The sequence below is a fragment of the Labrus mixtus genome, chromosome 14 (assembly GCF_963584025.1).
Source record: "Labrus mixtus chromosome 14, fLabMix1.1, whole genome shotgun sequence".
Classification (NCBI taxonomy): domain Eukaryota; kingdom Metazoa; phylum Chordata; class Actinopteri; order Labriformes; family Labridae; genus Labrus; species Labrus mixtus.
In genome coordinates, this window is record NC_083625.1 from 26,957,170 (window position 1) to 26,984,233 (window position 27,064).

At 41.4% G+C, this 27,064-nt stretch overlaps 1 protein-coding gene across 5 annotated transcripts in view; it reads left to right on the forward strand.

Annotated features, from left to right (window-relative positions):
- The window catches only part of robo3 (roundabout, axon guidance receptor, homolog 3 (Drosophila)), a 194,282-nt gene that overhangs the window by 73,060 nt on the left and 94,158 nt on the right, over positions 1-27,064 (forward strand). The window contains exon 1 of one of the 5 annotated variants that reach the window (XM_061056030.1): positions 12,662-13,256. The exons of the other annotated variants lie outside the window; for them this stretch is intronic. Coding sequence (XP_060912013.1) covers positions 13,193-13,256 — 64 coding nt within the window. The 5' untranslated portion in view covers positions 12,662-13,192. Of the gene's footprint in view, positions 1-12,661; positions 13,257-27,064 lie in introns of those variants that run through there. 5 annotated transcript variants of the gene reach the window in all.

Genomic DNA, 27,064 nt, shown 5'->3' on the forward strand with positions numbered 1-27,064 from the left:
TAGTGCGGTGTAGACAGGTTCTGTATTGCCTTGTTACCTTCCCTATCTTGATTTTAATGTAACTTGATGATTATTTACAATTCTACAATTCACTTAGCAGACTCTTTTATCCAAAGCGACGTACATCAGCGAGTAAGAACAACACAAGCAAGGATCTAGAAAAAAAAGGGAACAATATCAGTAAGAGCAAACGATCAGCTTTGAGTCTGATTGGACACACAGGTGCTGACAGGAAGTGACCAGAGGTAAAGCACAACATTGACTGCAGTTCTTGAGAGCTCTAATCAGTATAGAAACCATCTTATGAGTCATCGTTATCAAACAAAAAACATTGTCATTACCATCATCATCATCATCAATACTATGGAGACCATCATCATTAAGTTAGTAGGTATTCATGAAAGAGCTGGGTCTTTAGCTTTTTCTTAAAGGTGCAGAGGGACTCTGCAGATCACATGGAGTTTGGAAGTTTGGCCTTTAAAGGACACTGATTACGCTTGGCTGTTCTTATGAATTACAATCGATAAAAGAGAGAATGAGGAGGAAGATTAAAACAAATAGTTATACATGCATTCCCTTAATGCAGCTCTAAAAATTGTACCTAGTTGCTATAGTTCATTCTCTACACTCTCCACTGTTGACAAAGGCTGTGCAGGAAGGTTTACTCAGTGTAACATGGCTCTCATTGACATTGATCTCTGTCCCTCTGGCCCCAGGTATCTCAGGTATCTCTCTCTCTTTCCTGGTTGTATCTAAGCCTTGTGGAATGTTTCTCGCCCCTCTCCCCGACCTCTGCGAGTGTTTGGACTTGGCTCTCAACCATCTTCTCACATTTTCCCCCTCGAGGTAGTGAGGCTTAACCCTGACAGCCTGTGAAGAGGGGGAAGAGGAGGGAGAAAACCAGAGACACTTCTCACTGGACTCTCTGCAGACAGAGGAGGAGGAGAGCGCTGAGAGGCAGAGGAACGAGATCTGTGTAAGGAGAGAAAGCTCCTTGAGGGACCTTCAGGGCTTATTCAGACTCCGGTTGTACAGGACTGATGAGAAATGACAATGTAGTGGTGGTTTTCACTGCTGGTTTGTTCATTTTATGGAAGTGTGAAAAGCTCAAGGTCTCACACAGTTGCTCATAAAGAAACCACACAAAAGCACAGATCATTTCCCCTGCTTCTTCAGACTTTTCAGACTTGTGTTTGAATCCTGCTGTTACCGGGCTGCAGTGACTTATGCTGGCCTTTACAGAACAGACAATGCTGTTATTTTATGTCAAAATAGATCTTATGAGCATTTAAACTTGATAACACTGCTTCAGTGTCAAATGAAGATTATTACATGATTTGATTGTTTCATACTGTCATGCTTATATACATTTAGGGTTGTTTGCAACAGGTGGACTAGTTTAGATCACAGTGTTCCATGTTTGAAGGCAAATCAGGAACAGAGATAACAGAGATGATATTTTATCTGAATATCTCAATTTAAAGGTTAAAACTACAAACAATAAGGCTGTTTTTGGATTTAAAAGTACGTCAAGGCAAAACTAAATGTTGGTCTCTAATTCACTGACCATAAGTCAAACTCCAAGGACAAGATAAGTCTTAAGTTTGAGATGTGGTCGCAGGTTTTCTGTGTGAAATGTGTGAATTTAAATATAAAGCTGGCTGATTTTATTCAAAGAAACCTGAAACATTTGCAGATCTTACAGTATAATTTAAAAATGACTTTTCTGTCTGCATGCTGATGTTGTGCAAAACAGGTGAGGTTTTTTTTTTGTAAATAACAAATAACCTTCCAAAATGATCAATTACTTTCGTTTCATCCAAAGAAATTTGGAGAAAAAACAAATTGCACGCCGCTGCGAGCTCTGCCATCTGAAGCCAAATTGGCCCAAAGTGCTTTGACATTTCCTCCTGATTACAGATATGATGAAGTTTTACTGCAGGAAACTTATACCCGTATTGGTCCTTCTCACGTGTAAGATGTGGCTTGTTGCTTTGTTAAAGTCTAAAAAAATAACCCTGTGGTGTCATGAGCACAGTCGGCATCTCACTATTTACAGCCATCTCCCATTAAATAGAGAACATCTCTTTGTGATTGTAATTTTGCTTTATTAGATCCATTTTGAATTGTACAAATGAGCTGGCTGTGTATATTTATGGTGTAATTACTTTCCATTTCCAATTTGCCAGACACAGCAGCCTCTGTCCTGGAGATGTAATGGGGCTGCTTTGCATCAAACACAGCTAAAGTAATAACAGAATATTAGCTTACCTCTCAGCTGGAGTCCAATGAGACGGGGTCAGAGTCAATACAGGAAACAAAAGCTTCTGGGCTTTGCTGTTTGCAATCAATGTGTAACACATCGACTGATCTGTGTATGTGTGTGTGTGTGTGTGTGTGTGTGTGTGTGTGTGTTATTACCGTTCCCTGGAAGTGGATATGATGAAACAAAGGGAAGAAATTGGGAAGGACAACGGGCCTCAAAGTCCTTTTCAATTTCAATCTCACAGATTTTTTTTTTTTCTTCCGTTTTCATATTTCATGCTGCTTTCCAGAGAAAGGCAGTAAGCCTGCTGCAGATCCCTTTATGGGGGGAACAGGTTTTGGACGCCATTCTTTTAAACCTCTGGAAATGAGCCTTGAAATAGTAAAAAATGCAGTTATGATTGAGTTATGTAGAGAGTCCCATGACAGTGGAAATTAAACTTCCTATTCATTATAAAACCCTATAGTTAAAAAAAAAACAACCTCGCTGTGCAGTTATAACCGGTTCCCAAGGCCACGCCAGCTTGGAAGATCACGTTTTGATTGATGGCTAACCTGGCTCATCTGCACAGTGATCAGGCATGTACCAATCAGTGTGATGCAGCCCGACATGTTTTAGTCATCCGAGGAGGATGCAGGAATGCCGCTAGTAAAAAATGGTCTGAAAGATTTGTGACAAAATGCCTTACTGTCCATCTTTAGCAGTTAACATACATGTAGGCTGAGATGCCCCTAGTTGTTCTCAAACCTATAAAAGTAATTTTGGGGTGCAAAATAGCGGTTATTATGAGCGCCCCATGTACAGATACTAGAGTCCTTGAGAGCGGCTACAGTTCAACTCCGACCTTCAGTACTTTGCCCCGTGCCTCTCTCGTCCCCATTTCCATCTGTCCAATATCCTCTTCTCTGGATAAAGGTATAAAAAGCCCCCCTAAAATAATATTTCAAACTTTAATGATAAATGATGGCTCTGTGGCGATATATATTACGACAGAGCTAACACGGCCAAGAAAAAGATCATCAACAGCACGCACTAAACTCTTTCAATTCATACGTGGTGAGTTAAAACAGCTCAATAACTGGTGTGCAACTTTTCTTATTAATGGAAAAAAAGATTTTGATGCCAGAGCATAACCACTACCACTTCAGCCCGGAAATAAGGAAAGTTTAAAGACATTGAAATGACAAGATTCTGAATCCAAATGTAATGGGGGGGGGGGGGTTCTCAGGTGGCAGGACATGATGTAAAAAAGAACGATGCAGAATTGGGCAATGAGGCAACAGAGTCCGAGGCTGCAATGACAGTTTTTGCCTTCATGTCAATGTTAAGTGTAACTGGACGTATTCACAGTGTAAATGCATGAGAGGTAAAGCACATTAAAAAGAGCGAAAGCTGCTTCACTTTGTGCACGATGATCAGGCCCATTTCACACCAGTCTATTATTAGATCAATACCCAGCTCTATCCCTCATGGTGAATTTTGCTGAACATTTTCTGCTGCGATCACATCTCGACATTTCACAGAATATAAATCAAATCTAAACTTGGTCTGTTGATTCAGGAGACCCTCACAGTTAAATGGGCTCCATAGGATCAAATATCACATCGTTCCTAGTCCTACATAACAAGGCAACTGCTAAATAAACTCTTTTTGTTTATGCAAATGAAACAGTAGCTCCACTATTCGTTAAGCCTCTACATCAATATGTTCTCTTCCTCTTTCCTGTGGTTTTGTATTCTCACAGAAAATAAGTCATCTCAGTCGGGGCAGCTAACTGCAGGCTTGAACGGCTCCTGTCACACACCATGAAAGGTTGTATGAAAGGCCACGGCTGCCTGTTAACTCCAGGTGAGAGCAGGAGGGAAGCTGGTCTGCAGAGCAGAGACAATTTTGTTCAGGCTCTCAGCAGCTTTGTCTGAGTGTGTGTCCAAGGGGAGGGGGAGGAGGGGGGGTGTAATTGCTGCCACCACTCCTCCTCCCCTGAGCCCCGCTGCAGACTGGGAAGAATTGGAAGAGGCATTTCATCTGAGAGGAAACGAACGGATGGGGAGCTCCGTGGGGTGGGGAAGTGAGGAAGCTAAATTACAGAGCGGCACGGTGCGGCAGCATGGTGGTGCACGCTGACCCTCTGTCCTGACACCTCTCGAGCCTGAGAAGAAGGCGTTTTCCAACAAGATGCGCATCTTCTGCCAGGAACAGGAGGGGGGGGGGGGGGGGGGGCAATAACATCACATCCTGTACACTACCAGCCAATCCAAAAGTATCATCCAATGATGAGAAGGATACAATTATGTCCTCTGTAAAACCTGTTTTTTGGGGTCCAACAGTTTAAAACTATGAAACAATGACAACTTAAGCCTGAACCCTTTAAAATGACCACAGGGTTTCACTAACAGTTGTCAACAGGAGCTTAACTCCAGGGTTTTACAAAGGTAGTGTTGGATAGACAGAATAGTATTTGGTCGCTCATATTTCTGCCTTCAATACAAACTCTTAAGAAGGTAATAAAAACAGAATGACATTTAGGGATAGAAAAAAAAAACCCTATAGGATAGGAGACCGTCCCATGAGAGAGCAAAAGTCAAATTTGTAGTGTGTCAACATGTCATACTCAAACTGGAACCCTTTTTTTTTTACAAAGTAGTCTTTGAACTAAACAGGTCAAAACTGATTTTTTAAAAATGGTTTGGTCCAAGTTGCAAGTACAACAAAGGGTAAGGAACCCTCTTTGCATTGATCAATATACTGAATAAAACTGGGTGATGAAACTCAAAGATTCTGAGGGACAATTTGACAATCAGTTAGCTCCAATAAGACTAAATGCTTTGAATGTTATTGCCTTAAAGTTTAACACAGTAAAAAAGATAGGTCCAGTGTACTTCCAGGCTTAAGCAGACGATGTCAAATGTATGTATTTTTTCAAATTTCCGTATTAGTTTAATAGTTAGCCAAAAAGTGTCTGAATGCTAAACTTCCCTGTTGTCTAAATGTAGCTGGATGGTTCACCTGAAGGGTAATCTATTGCCTTTTTAAGTTGCTGATTAATGAGTCGTCTATAAGAGCTTTAAGGAGTGCTATATGAACAGCGTCAGATTGAAAATGGCTACCGTTTAATATTGTGCATAAAGAGAGAGAGAGTGTATCCCAAGGTGTACTGAAGCTCCTCTGGCTGCGTGCCGGAGAACACACGTTTAGGATTCATACACATGCTCGCCAGCTTGGAGGACTCAAAGGACGGACGAGACATAAGGTGTAATATTGTGGCCTCAAAACAACCATTTTCATCTCTCTGATCGGTTCCTTTCCTGAAGCAATTTCCATTATTGGCAGCCCACTCGATGGAGGTCTTCAGAGACAGATCCATACAGCTTTACAGTGTGAGTGCCAAATGTAATCCCCGCTCATTACAAAACACAATCAGACTATGAAACCAGTTGAATGATGAACCCCCAGAAGAGAGACAAGAGGTTAACGTCGCCTTTGACTCTCCAATCTGCTCTTCTGGTCCTGATGTGGGGTGGCAAACAGACGTTAACACCCCCTCCTTCAGCCCACTCCATCTTCATACAGCCTTATCAATGCTTTAGATTTGCAGGGAGCGTGGTGGGGAACAGAGGGCACGTCTCGCTCCACAGCCCCCAAATTAATAGGGGGGGGGCCCTCATTATGGAGGAACGGGTAAGACAAAGAGGTCTCGGTGACAGAGGGGAGAGCAGGAGAGGTGGATTCTTATATAATGAGAGCGGAGGAGAGGAACGAGATGATGTATGTGAAAGTGAACTCCAGCGTGATTGGACCGGCTCTTATTGCCCTCGCACTCACACACACTGCGGGACTGAATCCAAGCAGCGGAGAGAAAGCCGGCAGGAGAAACAGGAAATTAGTTGCCCCCCTTTAATAGCGACCCTTGCTTTACCTTCTCCCTCTCTTATTTCTTCCTCTCTCTCTTTTCTCTGTCCGGTCCCCTCGGGGAGGGAGGCTGGGTAACAGCCAATCTCATTGAGAGGCAGATCAATAAAGAGATATATTGTCATCTCGTTGCAACCACCCTCTTAATCAATTAATCTATAATAGAATTCATTCACTGGAGCGTCTTAAAGGGCCAGTCCTCCCATTACCAGCTCTGGGTCAGAAAAGGTGCAGACATATAAGGGTCTCATTACTCGTAATGGGGCAGGGGGACACTGGAATAGGTTCAAATGCTATAGGCTGTAGATACAGGTGATATGTATTTAATGGTATTTCTAGGATACAGTGCTTATGTTTTCACCATGAATAGGTCAGCCTAATGAGTTATTAGCCTCGCTCTGCTGCATCATCAGATATGGGGACACATGCATTAAGCTGCATGATGCTATCTCAACACTGTATGCTCTTATTTTCCCTCTGCAAGCCTCAGAGAGTATCGCAGCTGGCTATAAACACACAATAACAGTCCATCTCGGTCCGCTATATGCAGGGATTGTAAAGGTGTGTTTTTTTAAGATGGACGACAGCAGCAGGGTTCGAGGTGTAAATCAGAGCTCAGAGCCGGTGCAAATAAAAAGCAGTATTTTAAGATTGATTTCACTTTAAGCTTATCTTGTAGCCGTGCGGTGCAAATATGCGAGGGGCTTTTCCACCTTCCTTTTTTTTTATCAGCTCTAATTGTAAGCATGCAAAATGACTACTTGATTACTCCCAGCAACATCAGAGCTGCTTATCGCTGCTGTTCATACATGTTAATGGTGATTTATACCCAGGAAGGAAGTGTTTCTGCTGAAGGCTCTTTGCCGTCTATTTGAAGGCAGAGCAGTATAGAGCTTCATATGGTGTTTGAGGACAAAGGAACCTTGTTGGGCTTCGTCCAGTCAACAGGAGGACCACTGTCTTTAAGATCTGAGGCTGTTTTATAGATTCCCTCCATATAACATGAATTTACATTGAGGTGGCTTTGCTCATTTATGCTTTGGGTTCTAGCACTATGGACTATTATTACAACAGCACAACATTGTTCATTTCAGTCAATTCTACGATCAATTAAGAAGATATTGTGTTTTATTTTATCTAGGTTTGTAGGGATTTTTTTTAAGCATAGGCTTGATTTTTCCATATTTTTGGATCTAACTGACATAGGGGTATAGAAAATTTAAAGGAGCAAATAAATATGTAAATTGTCTACTGAATTAAATCATAAAATGCCCTGAGTATATCAGCAGACATTAAAAGCTTTATATGCAATTTTTTGATCCAGCAGATGTCGCCCTTGAGCACCAGCATGAAACCAAAACAACTTGCACTGCATTGTTGTGTTAGCATGCTAATTCTAGTGATCTTTATTATGCTCGTATCTTCACACTGCATGTAAATTTACCTGAAATGAGCGTGATCTAGAAACACAGTTAAGAAGTGAGTACAGTATGTTATTCTTCTTTTCTCTAGTCCCTCAATTAAACAACTTTTATACACGAGGGGAGGAGTCAGCCGGCCGTCCTGACGATGTAAACAAACTGAAGATAGGACTCTGAAAACTCTGAAAACATCACAGACAGTGGGACTCGGGTGTTACACCCATTGTAGACAGTCATGACTCACAGAGTTATTTTCAGAGGATATACTTGATTTATATTACATTTAAGTGTGAAAAATCACATAGAAAGACTTTAAGGAAACATGCAATGTTGAAGTATGTCCTCCTTCCAATTTCGTTTCCTGTCCTCAGTGGTCTGTATATGTTTTGACCAGGCGGTGTTTAAATTGATTTACACAGACGTTCAGATGGAGCCCCAACAGGTTGATTTAGCCTGTTGCTACAAGGCGTGCTACAAAGTCTGCAATCTAAACTTTCAGTAAAAGTGCACCCAGTCAGAGTATGTCCAGTTTTTGCTAAATAAAACTTAGTTTTTTGGGGTTTTTTTAAGTTTCTGACAACATAACGTTTACAAGAATTGAAATGAGTTTGGAAAGGTTAAGTGGAATTCAACATTCAATGTACCCTTTAATGTCAGATTTTGAAATGTCAGACTTTGCTTAATTTTTTAAAGCTCCTGCAAGAACTTTCGGCTTGTGTTGATTTGGCGCCCCCTGTGGACAAATTGGTACCTTTACCTCTTTTCCAATATTGTCTTGTACATTGTCATGTCATACACTGCTTTCCTTTCATCTTCAAACATATCCATCTTTGCTGTGGAAATAAAAAAAAAGAAGACAGTTTCATCAGTGTGCTGTAACTCACTTTGTCTGACACCTACCTCCCGGCAGCGTGGTTTCAGACATTAGAAATAACAATATAAAAGTCATCAATCTTCATACTGATGGTCACATCTGCTTTTGTTAGGTCATAAAGAGACATCAGTATTAATTATTGCCTGTTTCATAACCAGATAGAAACTCCTTACATGAGTCTTAAGAATCAGTCTCATGCTGTCAGGCTGTAAACTATTTCTCAGAACTCTTAATGATTAACTCTTAATGATCACTTTTCTGAAAATAATTATTTAGCGTCTGCCGGAGAAGCATTTGCCAAGTGGAATGTCTCATTTTAAAATAATTACACTTCTGCATCCACTCAGTTCCTTTAATGATTTCTGGGGACGACATGTAAAGTAAGACGTGTGTAATAAGTCAAAATGACTTTTGAGCGTCTTATTTCTCCTCCTCTCCTGCAAATAATTTTGATTTTGTAGGAAAACTCCGACACTTGATCCCGCTCTTTCCCCTCTTTATGAAAGCTTTTAATCAACTCTGAACACTGTGGAATAATGAAATTGCTTGTTGTGGCAGCGCAGAGAAAATAAGCAAAGCAGAGGTCAGGCATACATCATGGTCTCAATTCACTTAAAGTCATTACTTTATTTATGAACACAAGCCCAGCTGGCCCATGCATTATGCAGGGAATACAAGTTTTTTTTTGCGGAATATGATGAGACATCTTGACTTTTACATTTTAAATTCTAGCGATCTCAGTGTGATTCAGGCGCTGACATGTACAATGTAATGAATTGTTAAAGCATTTTGTAGAATTATTCCTTTGCCTCTCTTTTGATCTTTTGACACTTTTGATATAATTAATATAATTGATATAATAATTATAATATTTAAATCATGTGTAAATTAGTTGAAACACACAGATCTGTAAGAGATGAGAAAAAGAAAACTCCCTGACCACCTAAACCTTTCAGATTAATGACACTCTGTAGATCATAGAGATTGTCTTCTCACAGTGCTTCCAGGAAATGTTTTAACGCTGGCATTTCCCGAAAGCTGCCTCTGAAGGCCTTTCACAATACATTCAAATTAAAAGGGGAAAACTCACCTCATATATCCGCGCCTTTGTGCGTGGAGAGGGTGTAATTTTATGATGTATGGCTCAGCTGCCGACATGCAGAAACAGCAGCAAACCTCACTGATGGCCTGTCGCTTTAATTCTCCACCTAATGTGGATAATTAGTCTAAATTCATGGAGTGCTTGATGCCTCTGACAGCTCGGCCAAATGTTTGACGAAGCCACCAAAGTAGCAGCATCAGTCACAGGCGAGCGGAAATGCATTTAGTGGAGGGCCTCATCATGTTTTATTCAATCACAGAGCGATGCTCAATTAATCAGTTTCTGCAATTAAATTAAACATGTACATGCATAAAACATGAAAGAAATATCAGGGGTGTTTAAGCACTGCTCTGTTCTTCTCTGCTCCCCAAAAGAGAGGTTTTTTCCTCTCTCCCTCTCTCAGCCCCCAACAGCAGCCTGTGACTTTAGTGATGTGGAATTATTCCCTTGAATATTAAAACCCTCTGTGACAGAACGTGTAAAAGCTCATCTCTGTATGCACTGCTTGACGCACACCACCATCCAATGCATTTCTGTAAATGTCAGGAGCTGAGTGTTTACCAGGTCTGTCTGACCCCTAATATTTATTCAGCTCCACTCTGCCCAACCATTCCTTATTGCTTCATTGCAGAATGGAGGCCTCTCCGCGTGTCAAGTCTCATTGGCTGCAGCTTTTCCCGTATCTCCTGGCACATGTGATATTGCTTTTCGCTTCCCATCAAGTGCAGGCAAAGCAGGCTCAGATAAATAGTGACATTTCGCAGCGGTGTGTGAGGTTTGTTTGTGTCTCTCAGTGCCTGAGTCATTTCCATCTCCTGATTTGTACACACAGCACTGAAGTCGGCTGCGATCAAAGGTCTTCACATGTAAGACAAATTTGCATTTGGACTCATACCACGGCCAAACATTATTTATTCCTCCGCGGGTCGATATCGGCTTTGAGATAAATGTTGACATTTGCACCGCGTTGCATAATTTGACTCGGATGAAAGAAAGGTTGTTTGTAAATGGTTTTAATTCAAGTAGAATCTGCAGGATTCAAAAGGGCCTCGGATGCCCTCAGATATCTTTAACATTTCTTAGAAAACTGACCAAGCTGCAAAGTCAGATTGTGTTGTGATTGATGAACATATTGATAGTCACTCTCCTAATGTTTTAAATGATTTAATTCTGCAGTCGTCTTAGAATGAAAATACATTCTAATGATGAAAACCTAGTGCAACATTAAAGAGGAGTAAACATCTTATCAAAGGCTGTAGATCAGACGTGAATGTAGAATATTAGTTTCCAAAGTGAAGCCAGTTCTGGAGGGCTTGAAGCCTGCAGTCTTTAGCCTTTTTCACACATGCACTCCTGAACACTTCTAGACATTTTTCCAAACAGGCTGCCCCTGAAATCTTCCTGTATTACCAGTTCACATATGCAACATTCCCTGTTGGGGGGAGGGGGTCTCAGAGACAGGATGAGGCGTAAAAAGGAGGCCTCAGAAATGGCGTACAAAGAGACAGAGTCTGACCCTAAAGTGATAGGTTTTTTTTTGTCTTTATGTCAATGCTATGTGTTACCGGACATATTCACAGTATCAATGATCATACGAGCAGAGAAGAGAACAAAGTAGCTTCACTGTGTGCAAGAAGATTGCACTGGTTGCGCACCAGTTGCATGATATAAACGTCATCACCCCTGCCTGCTTTTCTGAGCGTTACCTGCTGCCTTCACATATCAGCACTAACTAAGATGAAGTTATTACAGGTAAGGGGGGGGGGGGGGGGGGGGGGGGTTGTTAACATGGCATAATACCTTGATGTCCGAATATGGTCACTCCTGCATCCAAGAAAATAATTAATTAACTGCCAAAATGTCAAACTCCAGGTTTTAATAACGCAGTAGAAAAACAATCGGTCATGTCATGGTAGCTTTATTTTATAGTCTGTGTTTCTAATCCACTAAAACCAAGATGATTAAACAATCAATTACCATGAGAGAACTGTACCTGGTGGAATATAAAAGTGCAAAGTATTGGAATATATAAAGAATTACAAAACATAGGCTACAAACAAACATGTTTAGAGTGTGTATAAAATGATGTTTAAATGAAATAATGAATTATCTTGAGGCTTCAGTGAACACTTTTAGGTTCATGAAGAAATACAAGGACATCATTCATCACATAACACAACATTTATCATTTTAAAAGCACCAGATTTAAGTCTTTTAGTAGCTTTCACATCATTTGCATCAACATTGAGTGCACTGGCCCTTTAAGAGAGCGGTGATGATGAAGTCAGACAGAAGTAACCACGAGCTGACAGGAAGCGTAGTGAGTGAGCCTTCAACATAAAACGTACATAGTGGCTATAATACGAATTTAAATACATTCATTTTACCAACTTGTAACTAGCTCATTACTTCAGTAGTAATGGATGTTAAGAAATTTATAAAAAATGACTTACACAACATTTTAGTGCCCAATGGTGACCTGAAAGTCAAAAGAGAACAGTTACATGTCCATTTAACTTACAATAATTAATTTTAAAAATACATTTGAATTGAATTTAGCAAGTTAGCTCTACGTGTTGCTACCAACTGTTGCAAACATGAAAAACATTTTGATGCTGACTTAAAGGGAAATACATGGTGGCCTCCCCCCCTCTACTTGCTGTCAAAGTAGGATTCAGGGACCCATAAGGCACATTTTCTATTTAGGCTATATCATATTCAATCAAAAGTCTCCCGTGGAGATGGTGGGGATTGATAAAGTAATCCATATATTTTCTCTATGATAACATCTTTAAGAAGGACAATACGCCCATGAGTCATGCCTGACTTCATGAACATAACTCTATCAGTTAGGTAGATATATCACATAAAAAGGAAAAAATATCTCACCCTGGTATTAAATCCTACAAATTAGGATCCGGTTAATGTTGGCTGATTAAAAACAATGTGAGAATACATTTATTCAGCTTTACTGCACTTTCCTATGTCATGCTTTTGTTTTGAAAGATGAACCGGAAGTCATGTTTGTAACACATCGCATTGACAGCACGCTGTGTTTTCGGCTGTGGGACCGTGTTGTTGTGTGTGTGAGGCTGCTGTAGTAACTCAGTGCTGTTAGCGGAGCAGAGCAGAAATGAACCTCTGTGTTTAACAAAGTGGATTTTAAAACTCTCACAGCAATGACTGCATTCACTTTGGGACTATTTCACTCTCAGAGGAAGCTCGTTTGAAATATTTTTTTCTCCTCCGCTGTGGTTGAAATTTGTTTTTGTTTTTATTACCGGGACTGACCGGGCGCTGCCTGCCACACTCACAGCCGCCTCTCCTCTCACCACCTGCGGGTTGCTCCTCACGGACTCTCCGCTGGGATTATCGGTCGCAGACCTCTTTTGGAAGCGGGCTAAGAAAAAGTTCCTGCGTGAGGATGTTTGAATCTCTGATATAACCCAACAGCGGCGGAGAGATGCTGCCTGTGGAGTTTGAAGGTGTTTGCAGAGATTTTATCCCATAGACTGGAAGTGGTTTGTGTTTGGATTTATCATCTGCTGCTGGACGGACAGCCTGGTTCATAAACTGTGACCCACCGTGTCCCGCCTCCCTATGAGAGATCAGAGTTTATAATGGAGTACTACCACTCTTTGGCTCCCTTATTGCTTTTATTTGCTCTCACCGCTGTGGCATATGGTAAGTTTTAATTGGCATGATTATTTTGGCTTATATTTGCACACATGGAGCCTCCTAAACGAGCTCTCAGACCTCCAAGGGCGCTGAAAGGGGGGGCTCGTTTTTAAATTACAAGACACTTAGCAGTGATTTTACTCATGCAAAGTTTCTAGCCTACTACACATCATCATTATCCGATATAGACTTGTACATCCATAGTTGACGTGGATAAATGGAGGAACCACTACTCAAACTAATGCATGCAAGATATAGGCCTATTTCAATGTTTTATACCAAAACAGTCCAAACAACATGAAGCTCGCTGTATTTCTTCAATAACATACATGAGACATCCAGAAACACAATCCACACAAAAACACAATCAAACTTCACATTATCTAACTTTTGGCTTGCTCATCTCATTGCAAGTTCCTGTATATTATGAGCTGTAAATGGGAGTGTGTGTGTGTGTGTGTGTGTGTGTGTGTGTGTGTGTGTGTGTGTGTAAGTGGTTAATCCTGCTGGATGATGTCATATAAAAGGCCACTTAAACCAGCAGACATAAGAGCTGCACATATGCAGCTTTACTGTGTGTCTGGCCCATGGGACCCTCAGATTCTCACCAACATCTGCTCCCAACAGAAACACACACTTTAGTTGTGATTCTGGGCCCTGCTCATTTATCTCTATTATTACAAAGTCCCATTAGGAGAAGATGTATCCTCCTCTGCAGGACGGACACAGCCAGTTTACATGCAGTATGTGTAGTGTAGAGTGAGCGTGGCAGGGGTTGGGAGTTTGATTTCCTCCTACTGAAATATGTATGATTTCTTTTTTACTATAATGGATAAAAGCCCCTCGCCAGCTGCTGCATGTGGATGTTGCTCTCTTGTGTTTGCATTGTGTGGATGTAGGTTATGTTGTTGCATTAAGAAGGGAGACAATACCTACAGTGAAGCTGAAGGTTGTCTTGGTTCTAGCCTTCACTAAAGAAGCCATGGTTTGTTATTTCCAAGGCTGCGTGTTGTTATCGTTCTAATGGCTGTTCAAAGATATGCATACAGTGATTTGAATTGAAGTTGCTTTAACACATAACCATGTGTGATAAGATAAGATAATATACTGTATTGTCTCTGAGGCTAAGGATGGCCTTGGGCAAATGTGCTACATAGAGCTGTGTATTCTTCACATTAATAAAAGAGTCTGCATGCACTATGAGGCATACTGACCAATTATACACAACAAAGAAGAGACTCATTACAAACCCCTTGTTAATGAAATCTATATGACGATTATAAAAAAAGAGGATTATTGAATAAATGCATGAATCGGAGATTAACAAGGAACGTCTTCTGAGGTACTTTGCAGACCATCTACGCCTTAAAATGCAGGAAGCGCAACACTTTTAAAGAGTATGTGTCAAAGACACTACTTACAATTAACACTGTCATGAACAGAGATGTCCTAGCCCACTTTTCATACTCTGCAGAGTTGAGAAAACGTCTTTAGCAGGCACAGATCTCTGCAAGATTCAACGAACAATCCTTTCAAAAGCTCTCACTGTGGCATAAAGTGGAATTCAACATTCAACGTACCCTACAATGTAATTACTAAGAACCACAGTTAGATAGTCTGATGGACAGAGATCTACCTCACAGACACACTGAGGCAGAATATGTCCGTCAGTTCACTGTCTTGAGTCCCCTCTGGGATGATGAAAACCTGCGTAAAATGAGACAGGCTCTGGATCCACCGATCCTCCATCACTCACATGTACGACTGATAAAGAGCTACAACCAGCACACCACAGGCTCTTTGTCAACATACCTACGCCTTTGTGTTCTACACACATGCAGCCCCCCGACTGGGAGCTACAAAAGCTCATCTTTTTCTTGATGCCGGTGTGATGTTATAGTTTGTGACAGCGTGGTGTCTTTGGGGGCCCGGGCCCTCTGCTGAGGCTTCTTTTTACAAGGCTGTAAACATTGGCTATGAACCGTCAGCATATGAACTCAGCATCTGTGAAAGTGCTCCTTCAGTGACTCCAGATGCTCCTCTGGGGACTACAAAGGCTGGATTAAAGCGACTTTATTTTCACTTTAGCAAACAAATTCTGGCTTTCAATAAAAAAAGCCTGCACTTTTTTTTTAGCTGAGTTGAAAAATGTATATTTAAATACATATGTATTTCAAATTCTGACACTGTTATCCAGAGCTGCTTGGATTAAAGGCAGCATCAGATGAGTATTGGCATTAAATTATAACGGGCTTTATACGGTGAGGAGAAGCTAAGAATCATCCTCTCTGAGCTCCTTCATGTGGAGTCAGTCACGTTTCAGACTGTTTGGTCAGTAAGGCGACACAGCGGTCTGAGCTGTTATTGTAAGTCATCTCTGTCACCATCAGTCAACACCGGCAGCTCGTCAGCAGCCCATGTGTTTGCCATGCTCTCATTGAAGTGAGTGGAAGGCCGGGCAGCTGCCTCGTTGTCTTGTGAATGTCTCCCAAACGGAGCAAGGCCCAGATCAAACAGGCCGCACAGAAAAAACCCCTCTGTATACCCACACCGCAGTAATTACAGCCTGAGCGCACAACTCCGTTTCCTCCAGGGAAGGAAAGTGTGGTGGGCTGCGACGTGGCTGGAATAGCACAATTACCAAGACGTCTCATTGTTCAGAGTCCTTTCTTTGGTTAATGAGCGTTTTCACATGAGGTTTCTTTCAGACATGCTGTCATCCGCAGTGACTTAGAGCGGAGGATGTGGGTGGGAGAGCTGGTCAAGGACAGTTTGACACGAGATATAGCTGCTGCTGGGATTTAATCTGTGACAATCCAGTAACACTGTAAATCCATTATAACTCACAGACATTAGACTTTCCCGTCTTAAAAATCAGATATCAGCCAGTTAAAAGTTCAAATTCATCCAAATTACACGTTACATTGTATGATTTGAATGAACTCACTGGAACTGGACTGGAGGCCCTGTAGGATAGAGCTCTTACTCATCATGATTATTAGTGTTAATAGTGTAATTGGTCTGATATTTATCAAATCAAACAGTTAATGAAATAAAATGTATGGCTAATTATTCAGTGATATATGCTTATATTTCTCACTTCTGTGCTACCAAACCCCTAAAATTTATGGAAGAAAATGGCGGTGTCAAGGGAAACATGGCTTTAACTACAATTTTTAATCGTAAGTGTCTCTGGGGAGGCGGCAAAATGTTGTACAAGACCCATTTTCCTACAGGGACAATAAAGTGTATCCTATTATATTGTATCGTATCCTGTTGCATCGTGTCATATGGTGTTGTGTCTCATCGTTTAGTATCAGTCTGTCATAAGGAAACACATAACATTGCGTTGAAAAAGCTTTCGAAGTCTTCAAAATCAAACTTGGCAGCACGTGACCACATACAGGGGCTTTTATATAAAATCATACTAACTGTTAATGGCCATGTCAATCGGCAGAATCAATCCCTGCTATTGTACCAGAGCAGACGAATCAACGTCAAACTGCTTATTTATTTTGACCATTTATGAGCATTTTTCCAAACTAATCTTTTATCATGAACGATGCTCACTAATGTTCCATAGACTGACCACAGTGAATTCACTCATTATTACAGCTCTGAAGGAGAACTGTGTTACCTTATGCTAACACCATGCTACTCCCCAATGTATTTAAGCAGAGTCAGAAATGTAACATTTAGGTTTCTCCAAACCTCTAAACCAAACATCTTTTCTACTGTCAATTAGCAGAGGATGATCAATCCTGGATGAACGGACCAGTCACACCTGTGATCTGTGTCCAGGATGCATACAACACATTTAATGTTATAAAAGAATGAGTGATTATTCATTCTGTAAAGGGTTAACCCTGATTCAGTTTGTAACTTCACTGACACATGGCTTATTATAAGTGGCTCTTAAGTCTCAGTCTTATAGCTAGCACTTCATTGTCGGTATGGCTGGTGACAAAACTGTGGATGACTCATAACTGGCAGAGAGAGGCAACAAACAGGGGCTCCTGTTTTTTCTATTGGCTTATTGACAACACGTCTGGTTTTTTTTTTTCAGCAGAGACAGAAAAAGCTTTGTAGTCACAAACACTCAAGTGTACCTTCCCCCTCCCCCCACCCGCCTGCCCATCTGTTCTCCACAGATCAATTAGGCTGTCGATAGCTCTGCGAGGCCTCGCTATGATACATGGAAATGAGCCGCCGCATCTCCTGGTACGAGTGAATCCTAATTTACGTTGTCTCTGGAAAAAAAAAAAAAAAACAACAGTGAGAGAGACGGGGCGAGGAACCAAACATCCTCTTCCTGTCATCAGAGAATCAGCAGCGATGATCACGCTCTGAAATGATAGTTTGAAGCTCCGTCGCCTATTTCCGGCCAATTTCTTGTTTTCTTACTAAATTTAAAAATAAGAAAATGTGGATTCTTGAAGTTGGGCTCATCAGACTCTAATGGCTTATAAACTCCCAATTAATGAATCTCAAAGTCCCAAATATTCATTACAGAACAGTTTGACGATGCCTTGTGATGCATAATTAACATGTTATTTGCGCATTCATCTGTAGAAAATGGAAAACAAAATATGCCCCGTCACTTTTCCTTTTCCTAATGTACCCACGGGGTGTTTTTCTCAGCATCCTTCTTCAAACTTAGGGAACGTTCCCCTCTCACTAATGGTAATGCTTCATTTCTGCCCTGCACATTCCTGCCACAGAGAGCCAAAATAAACACTCTGACGGGGGTGTCAGATACTTCTCCATTTGGGCATCAAAGGCAAGAGATTGAACCGAGCAGGAACTCTATTTAACAGTGGGCGCTGACAGGACAAGTCAGCTATCCCCTCTGCTTAAAGGTCTCAAGTGTGACCGCCTGAGGGGCCCCCGACACAATCCTGCCTGAGCCCCCGCCTCAGGCTGTAGACAGATGGATGGCCCCCAACATTAGTCCCAGTGGTTTAAGGAGCGCTGACCGCCCCATCACTGGGCACATCACTGAATCACACACAGTCATGTGGAGGCTGTTGGTGTGCAGTAAAGTGCTAATAAAACCACTAATTGCACAACACAGATGTAATATTTTTAGTGTTGTATGCAGACAGTGTGGAGACATTATCCGTGCTGTCAGTCACTGGATGAAAGCCAATGAAAAAAATAAAAATAAAAAAGTGACGTTCATAAATTCAAACGCTGTGTCAAAACGTCCCCATCAAACACTGACTGCAACGATCTGCCAACTTCATCTCCAGAGAGGCAGCTTCCTTCCCAGCATCCTCTTTGCCCACAGAAATGGGACGCATCCGCAATGTCGCTCAGTGCTTTCAAAGCAGACTTCTTTTTTCTTTTTTTTACGAGTTAGAGAGAGCTCTGGTTTGAATGTGCTGCTGTGTGTGTTTGTGCTATAGATAATATAGCAGAGCTGAGCTGAAGCATCATTTGCATTATGTCCTTATTATGACCTTAGTATTTGAAGCTTTACGCAGGGCTGCCCAGTCAAAGTGGAACATTTGGGGATCTTCTGTCGAGAAGACCATGTTTCAGTGTTGTCAGCTGAATATGTGCACTATGGTTTTTTAAACTGCATCATTGAGCACAGAGCACAGAGCACAGCAGGAGCAACAACAGATTGTAAACCATGCAAACTGAGTCTCAAAATGACCCTTCAGTTTTCTTTTTTTTTCGTCAGAAGCTGAATTATTCACAGAGGTCTCCTCTTCTTGTAGCCTAAACAAACCGGCCTGGTGATTAAAACCAGTGAAAGCACAGAATAAATCAGTTTCACAATAATATCAGTGTTTCTCTCTGATGCTGTTTGGCGAGGCTTCTGGGGCTGAAAGCCAAGCAGCCGCTCACTTTAACATACTTTAACAATCAAGATAAATCATATAGTTTGTAGTCATTTGATTCACATATAGGAAAATGAAAAATTTGAGTCTTACAGTTGAACATGACACTCATGTTGAAGAGTGATGTGGCGCTGAAATGAAACAAAAACAAAAGATGTGATGATGAAGGTTGTCCTAATGTTCAATGCTTTGATGCATTTTGATACCACATGTTTTAAAACGAACAACCACTGTTTTTATGATGATTTATAGATTGGAAAAAGAACACATCTTTTAAAAAAACAACCTACAAATCCTTCATCAAACAGAGAGCTCACTGTCTAACCTGCACATATCATTGGATGTGTTCAGGGGTTTGTTTGCAATTTCTGTTTGTTCAAACCCAGAGATAACCCAACTTTTGGTGTTATTGAAACATATTGAAGTTTAAGCTTCTGGTATCATGGCAACCCTTTTCATTATCAGCTTTCTACTGAACTGATATAGCTGATAAGATTGACAAAAATCTCCCAGAAAAAAGCCCCAAATGAGGCTTTTATGAAGTAAAATATTCCTTTATTGGATGTATTCACCTGAACCGAGGTTTGTGTATAATTCATCACAGTCATTTAATATTAAATCTCCATGCAGTAAGCCCCAGATGTTTAACCAGATGGGTTTCCTCACAGGTGTGGTTGAGAAGTGTAAATGCTTTTAATGAGCCATTACCGCTCAGACCATTAAAAATGGGATGCATTGCAGAGACAGTATGTTATCTGATATTTCAGTTTTATACGGGACGTTTGGTTGCCTATATCCAAGGAGATAATTTGGAGTGTCAGTCACAGTAGAAATGTTACCTTGCAATCAATCAATTATCAAATAGTTGTACGCTTGCCATAGTCCGGATGATGGTCCAGCAGGGGTTTTGTGTTGTTTCAAATCAACATCAATATCCTGTCGACGTGTGTCCTCAGTGTCTGGCCGCTCTTCTAACCAGACCATATGTTTTTCATCAAGTTTGACTGGCGAGACAGTCTGTCAGATCGTCTTGTTTACCCAGCTCTCTCTGTCCACAGACTCTTCTTGGATTGCACTACAAAACTCTGCTGCAGAGTCAAAAGCAAAGCCCAGGGGTAACGCTACAGCTGTCACCACCGCGACTTTGTCGGTGGTTTTGGATATATTCATGAGAGTCTGGCACTTGAAAGCTCGTTGTTGGGAAAAGAGCCAACTGATAATAGATCATTTTTCAGCGCCGGTGTATCAATGCGGCGGTGCTGTGGAGGGGTTTTGACAGGCGCTGTCAATGAGTTAATGGCAGGCTTTAGAGCTGACAGGGACAGCTCTTTTTGGGAAGTGACAGTCTCTGGGTAGCTGTTATTCTGTGATCGGAGTGTTGATACACAGAAAGTGACTCGGGGATAGGAGGCAGTCTAAAGTGTTCTCTGTAGCAGATGATTGATGGGAAACGCTTATTAAAGCAGTGTGACTTGGGTGCGGAGGTAATTAGAATGCCTCCCTTACTTGTTAGCTCTTAAGCACAACTTGACGCAAAACATCAGATGCTTTTGTTGCATGTAAAGAAGTGATGGCGGCATCTGTTGCACTTTATCTTCATTATACGTCAGAAAAAATCTCCCTTGACAACTCCTCAACTTGATGTAAAGGGCGCCTGTATTCACTCTTTCCTTATATGGTAATGCTATCACAACTTATCAAGGAGGGCTATTTCAGATATGTTTATAATACATCCATATTAAAGTATCATTATGTAGTCTAGCAGTGCCAGCAGTACATCATCCTAAAAAAGATCAATAAAACCTTAAGTGCAAGCACTCTGCTACTTATTCATTCAGTTACAAAAAAAAGGAGTGTAGGGTGTCAGTTAGCTGGAACATTTCTATAGCTGGCTTTTCACTGAAAATAACCTTGACGTTCAATCATAAAAAGTTATTTCAAAGAACTAAAAGATTCCAAGTTGTGGTCTCTGCAGGCTGCAGCTCAGTTTCAATTCAACTGATTCCTGGTTGGCTACTAAGGTCGTCAGAATTTACCATAGTTTGATACTTTTTGACCGATAGTGTCGAAAAGTACCGAAGCTTAAAAAAAAACACGACTGAAACCTTCTGTGTGCAGGAGTTTGCAAGTCATTTTTGTCCATTAAAAACAAGAAATGAGCCAATATTGGGTGCCTAAGACTTCTATTCTGTTGCTGTGGTATCAAATTAGATACCACTTGTTCTTTAATATATCAAATCAAAGTTTCATATTCTGGCAATGTGACAACACTACCCCGCGTCCTATACTACTTGAGCCATCTAATGGAACGTCACGATTCTACACCATCAGTGTTAACGTGTTAACATGTAGCTAAAATTAGCTCTTGGCCAGTGCCACAAAAGCAAGACAGTTAGCATGTTTTCACTGAGAATCATCTTTTCTTCAATTGTTTTGTTCATTTTGTTAGCATCTCGACAGCATTACAAATGAGGGAAACCTCAATGGATTTCAAAGCTTCAATAAAGATTTAAATAAATAAATGTCATTTTAGCAAAATGGAAATTGTGTGGTTGATCTCAAACCAGCTTTTTCTTCTTTGGGTTCCACCATTGAATGAAGTAGCTAAGCCTATTGTCTCTGTCAGCCAAGAAAAGACAACCTGTTGAACCACTTTCTCTTCGACCGGTCTTCCAAAAGCTGAAAGTGGCCGACAAATGAGAATATTTCAGCGCTACAAGCCCCAACACCAACGTGTCCTGAACTTTTACTTCCTGTAAAGGGACTTTCTAAGGAGTGAAACACTCCCTCCTGAACTTAATTTAGCACTAGTTCCCAGGGGTGAAGACCTACTGAGTTTCTCCAAAGTTCCCCCTGTCCCTGGGGAAGGTTTCTAATTTTGAAACACAGGGTTGTCCCACAATACATCAAAAATCTTTTCTAAATTCCGTCATAGTTTGTTGACTCTCACGGCTATCAGTTCATTTAAAAAAACAAAACAACCCTTATAGTTTATTTATTTATTCATGGTATCTTGGTTGTTTTTGTTTTGAGCTCCAGACTCAGGAGTTCAGGAAGTCCCCATCTCAAACCCCTTCCTCCCTCAGAGTGACTTGTGTGATCTATATGTGGTCAGACAGATAGGAGCAGATAGCAGCCAGCGTGTGTGTGTGTGTATGTGTGTCTGTGAGCGGAGACAGATCTAATACACACTAATCTTGAAATATGCTGCTTTGGGACAGGAAACCTATGGCATTTCCCCCACAGCTGTGTAAGGCCACCCACAACCAGTTTGGTGCCCGTCCTGGGCCCCCATTGAGGATTTCCTCCATAAGTGAGAGACCAAAAACATGCCTACGCTGTCATTTGTGACCCTTAATGGACTGATAATTGGTAATGGGAAATCGTGGAATCATCGGCATACAGCCTTATTTGAGACCAGTGCTAACAAATTGCAGTCAATATCAACCCTCTCTTCGCTGGCTCTGCTACTATAAGTCTCTTCATGTCATCCCATTGAACAGAGTGAAACCCCAGAGTGCAGTTGCCTGATCCAAAAAAAACCCTCAGTGGAGTCAGTGGACATGATCGATGTCTGTTACTGGAGGGCTAGTGGAACTCAAACTGGCAACTCTTGAAGGATGTTGGACTGGTTGTTCCATCCTCAGGACTGGGTTATTGGTTGTTGGACTTTGACTGTCCAGGCATTGTGAGGTTTAGTTGCCCCCTCAGGGTTGTCTCTGTGCTTGGAAACTAAACCATGGCTTATCCAGCTCCCGAGCCCCTCGGCTATGTAACTAGGAGTAACTTTTTGTATTTAAATGGTCCGTTAAGCTCAACTGTCTGTTCCTGCAAGACCAAAAAAAAAGACTCCACTGTTTGCTGGCTATCTAGGGCATGCTGCTTCTGCCTTGTCAGCTTGCCCAAACATCTCGCCAAAATTCATATTAGCTGCTTTGCCAGCACAGAGGCCACTCAAAAGGGAGCATGAAACAGTTGTTAGTGGATTTCTGGAGCTGCGGTGGGACTTTGGAACCTTTTTTTTTTTGCTCTGAATGTTAAGGATACCCTTCTCTTAAAGAAGAGCAGCTCCTTCCCCGACTCATGAATCTGTTCACGGCCCCAAGAGAGACAAGATGAAAACACCCGATTTCCTTTTGCAAAGTTGACCCTGCCCATTTAGTTGCTTAGCATCAACACAGGCTCAATTAAGGGGGTTGTCTCTTTATGCCTGGCACTTTGTATTCTCATGCAAGAGCCTCATTTTGTTGTCCCCACAGGGTCAAAGAGTAGGAGGCTGAAGAGAAAAGCACTCCAGCCTCCCTCCCTCCCTCAATGCTTCGAATTTAACTCTGAATGCACATTTGCAAATCAATTCCTGTGGCTTTGGGAGTAAATCGAGAGGATGAGGAGGAGGCAACAGAGTTGTAAAACAACAAATTCTGGTAGAGGGAAGCCAAAAGAAATGCAGATGAGGGAGGGATAGGAATGGGAAAGTTGTTGCCCTGCCCCTCTCTCCTCTGCCCTCTTCTTTAAAGATTGTGGTCCATGCTGTTGGCCATGGGCATGTTCTTTTACCACTGTAGTGTTTGAATTTAAGCTTTCAAAGACTTGTCTCGGCCATTAGCAGCTCTGTCTCTTTTTAAGTAGAATTGGGTGGGCAGGGTGGGTTATCTCGAGTGCAGAGTGAGCTCAGCTTAGCCTTAATTTTAGTTGCTAAATCATGGCATGGCTTAATCTTTCTTTTTTACCACCGCTCACCACAGAGTGATAAGGAGTGCCGGCTTTTGATGTATATTCTAATTCACTTTAAAGTCCTGCAGGCTGGAATGAAAAGGCTTTTCTCACCCTGACCGTCTGGAGGACTTGAAGTGCCAAACATGTTTTATGTCTTTATTGTCTGCAGGGCTAGTTGAGAAGACCCTGAGTCGGCTTGCATTATGTCTGCCAAGCCTGTGCACTTTAGCTTTTTCGCTGTGTCATTGCAAGAAGAACAATGCAGGAGAAATAGTCTCGGAATGACCATTCAATAGTCAGCATTTTTATCCACATGCTACGCAACTCACAGAGAGTATACCCACCTCATAGATAGTGTCAAGCCATTTGCACAGATGCAATTTCCAAGAAATTTTCAGGAGTGCTTCCCCTGAAATCTTCCTGAATAAGTTTATCACACATGTCTCGGACAGCTGGAGACTTTCACTGTCCAATGGGAGAGAGTGAGGATCTCAGGAGGCAAGACATAAGACGCATAAGTGGAGGATGAAGCAACAGAGTCTGATGCGATGACGACAGTTTTTGCCTTTGCATCGATGTAACATGTAATCCAACCATACTCACTGAATTCACAAAAGTGCAGAGAAGAACATACTGGTGAAAATAAAACATGCCCCCTGCCCCTTGCCCGCTGTGAGATTGTATCTGCTACATTCTCACATTATCGAATTTCCCTCCGGGACTAAAAAATACTATTTCTGATTCTGATTCTGATTCTGGTTCTGATTAGCTCACCCTGACTTTACCTGGAAATGGTTCCAGGTGAAGTCAGTTTGAAAAATTCAGCAGTTTGTGTTCACACATGCAGCTCACCCGGACATTTCAGGATGTTTTCAGGAGTTAAGTGTAAGTGTGAAGGCATCGAGTTTCATCTCACAAATCACCAGAAATGAGAGCTGTATCTGATCTTAATATTCTCTGTTGGTTGAATCTTTGCACTTTTGTTTCTTTTAGGTAAAACACCAAAGTTAGCTGTTAGGGAAGTTTGATGCAGCAATGACACTGTTTGAAAGGGAGTGAACACTTATTTTTGTTAATATGTGTGAGGACATATTGTCCATAAGCGTCCACGGTTCACCCTCTGTTGGGAAGCATGTCGTCCAGAAGGTGTGACGACTTTTTTTTTAACCTTAGATTGAGTCTTGTACAAATATCAGAGCTCCTTTCAAGGATTTATCACGAGTCAGACCATAATCTGAGCAGTGCACCATCTGTGTTCAGGGAAATAGTTTCTGAATCTGTGAAATGCAGTCTGGCAAAGATGCACGGATGGTGGATGTATTTGCATACCAAGCTTCTCGAGGTGCAGAACAAGGTTTAACAGCCTGTCACCTATAAAGTCAGAACTTGTCAAGTAACATTATGTCTTAAAGTGAGCTTTTTCTCCATGCTCTCCACATCCGATATCAAAGGATCAACACAAGCACGACATTCTCCCCCTACCTCACAACTTTTCTTTTAGATTGCTTTCTTTTTGTTTTTGGCCATTTTTTTTTAAACGATTACCTGTCAAGCTCTTTTTGTCAACGGCCTCTCAGAGAGCGCATGTCTGATAAAAATGCCTGAAACAAGTTGACAGTTACTCGTTTGACCTGTGACTTCTTATCAGCAGATTATTTCTGGATAAAAATGAAGCGGAAACATTTTCAAGTGGAAAGAAGCACCATTGTCTCAGTCGAAGGGAAACTCAATGACCTAACAATTCGGTATCAAACGATACAAACTTCTATGTTTAAAAGTTCTCTATTTGTGGACTTTCAAACTTTTAGTCAACACTCGGGCTTTACTGATGTGAACTGTGTGACCCCCCCCCCCCCCCTTTATGCAAATGAATCTTCACCCCCCCATTCTTCACTTGTGAGTGCTGGAGCGAGTGTGTGACTTACTGGCTGTTGTTCTGCTGTTGTTTTGCCTTTTCAGAGGAAGTAAATCTGCAGTGGGATGAAAAGGCCACTTGTGTTGGGTGACATAATGCTGAGGAGATGGCCTAGTGGGGGTGGGGGAGGGGAGACACTGTAGATCTTTGGCCGTGCTCCTCTCTTCTCCTTCTTTTGTATCAGCAGGATACTTGTGCTTCTTGTTCTTGTACCAGATGAGAAAAGCTTGTGCCTCAGCACTTTGCCATCCTCCATTATAGAGAGGACATTGCAGCAGGAGTTTGAGCTCCCCGTGGCTGTTTTGTTCCAATTTCTCTCCTTCGTTTTTTGTGTACTTTCATCTCACGCACTATTTTTTCTTGTCATCCTCTCAGGCTTTTTTTTTTCTCTTCTTCCCAGTTAAAAAGTACTTTGAAGTTGTGTGACAGCAATTCACTGTGTGTATGCATGTTGGCCTTCTGTTTGAATTTAGTCTATACACACATGCTTTTTTTGATGTATAGTCATTATAGGAATGTTTATGCTGAATGGAGTTAATCAAAAAATGAACAGTGCTCCATATTTCTCTGCAGGATTAACCGACTGTTTAATTATAGTAGAGCGATTTAGCAGTGTATTGCCATAAGTGAAGAGACGTACTATAGGGTTGTCATGACATGAGGTGAAACTGACATCCATCTGCAGTGATTGAATACATGAATCCTGCACTTTACCTGCTTAGGGGCCTTTTTTATATTCTTCAGTTATTCAGAAATGGTGATGTATCATGATTGTTCAGCAATATTGCAGAATCGCTGTATCATGATATAATTGTTATCCTGAGCCTTGTATCATATCGGATGTTGAGATACCCTGCGTTTCCCTCCCTTATTGACAAAAGTGATGCCCAGATGATCATGTTTTGATTTTAAAGGCCACTGATGAAACTGCCACATTTGACATGTGGGGGGAGAGAACTTGCTAGACAATAAGGGGATAAATTAAAAGGTGCATATTTAAATCATTATGTAAATTCACACTTAACTGTTTCTCCTAAAAATCCAACATATAGAAACATTCCCACTCCCACTGACAGCTACTAGATCTACACAGGAAATCACACATCCTTCAGGTCCACTACAGCTCTCCTTTGGCATGACAGTTTAGACTAATTTATCTCTTCTCCTCACACCATCCCTGTCAAACACACTCTGACTCTCACAGGCTGGACTCCTACATCTTCCCTCCGGTTTCATTAGCTAACTTGTAGCTCTGAGAGTTGCTGTAGTACAACATGGTCAGGAGCTAACAGGCCCTTAGAGGATCCAGACTTTCCTATTAGACACTCTTCTCT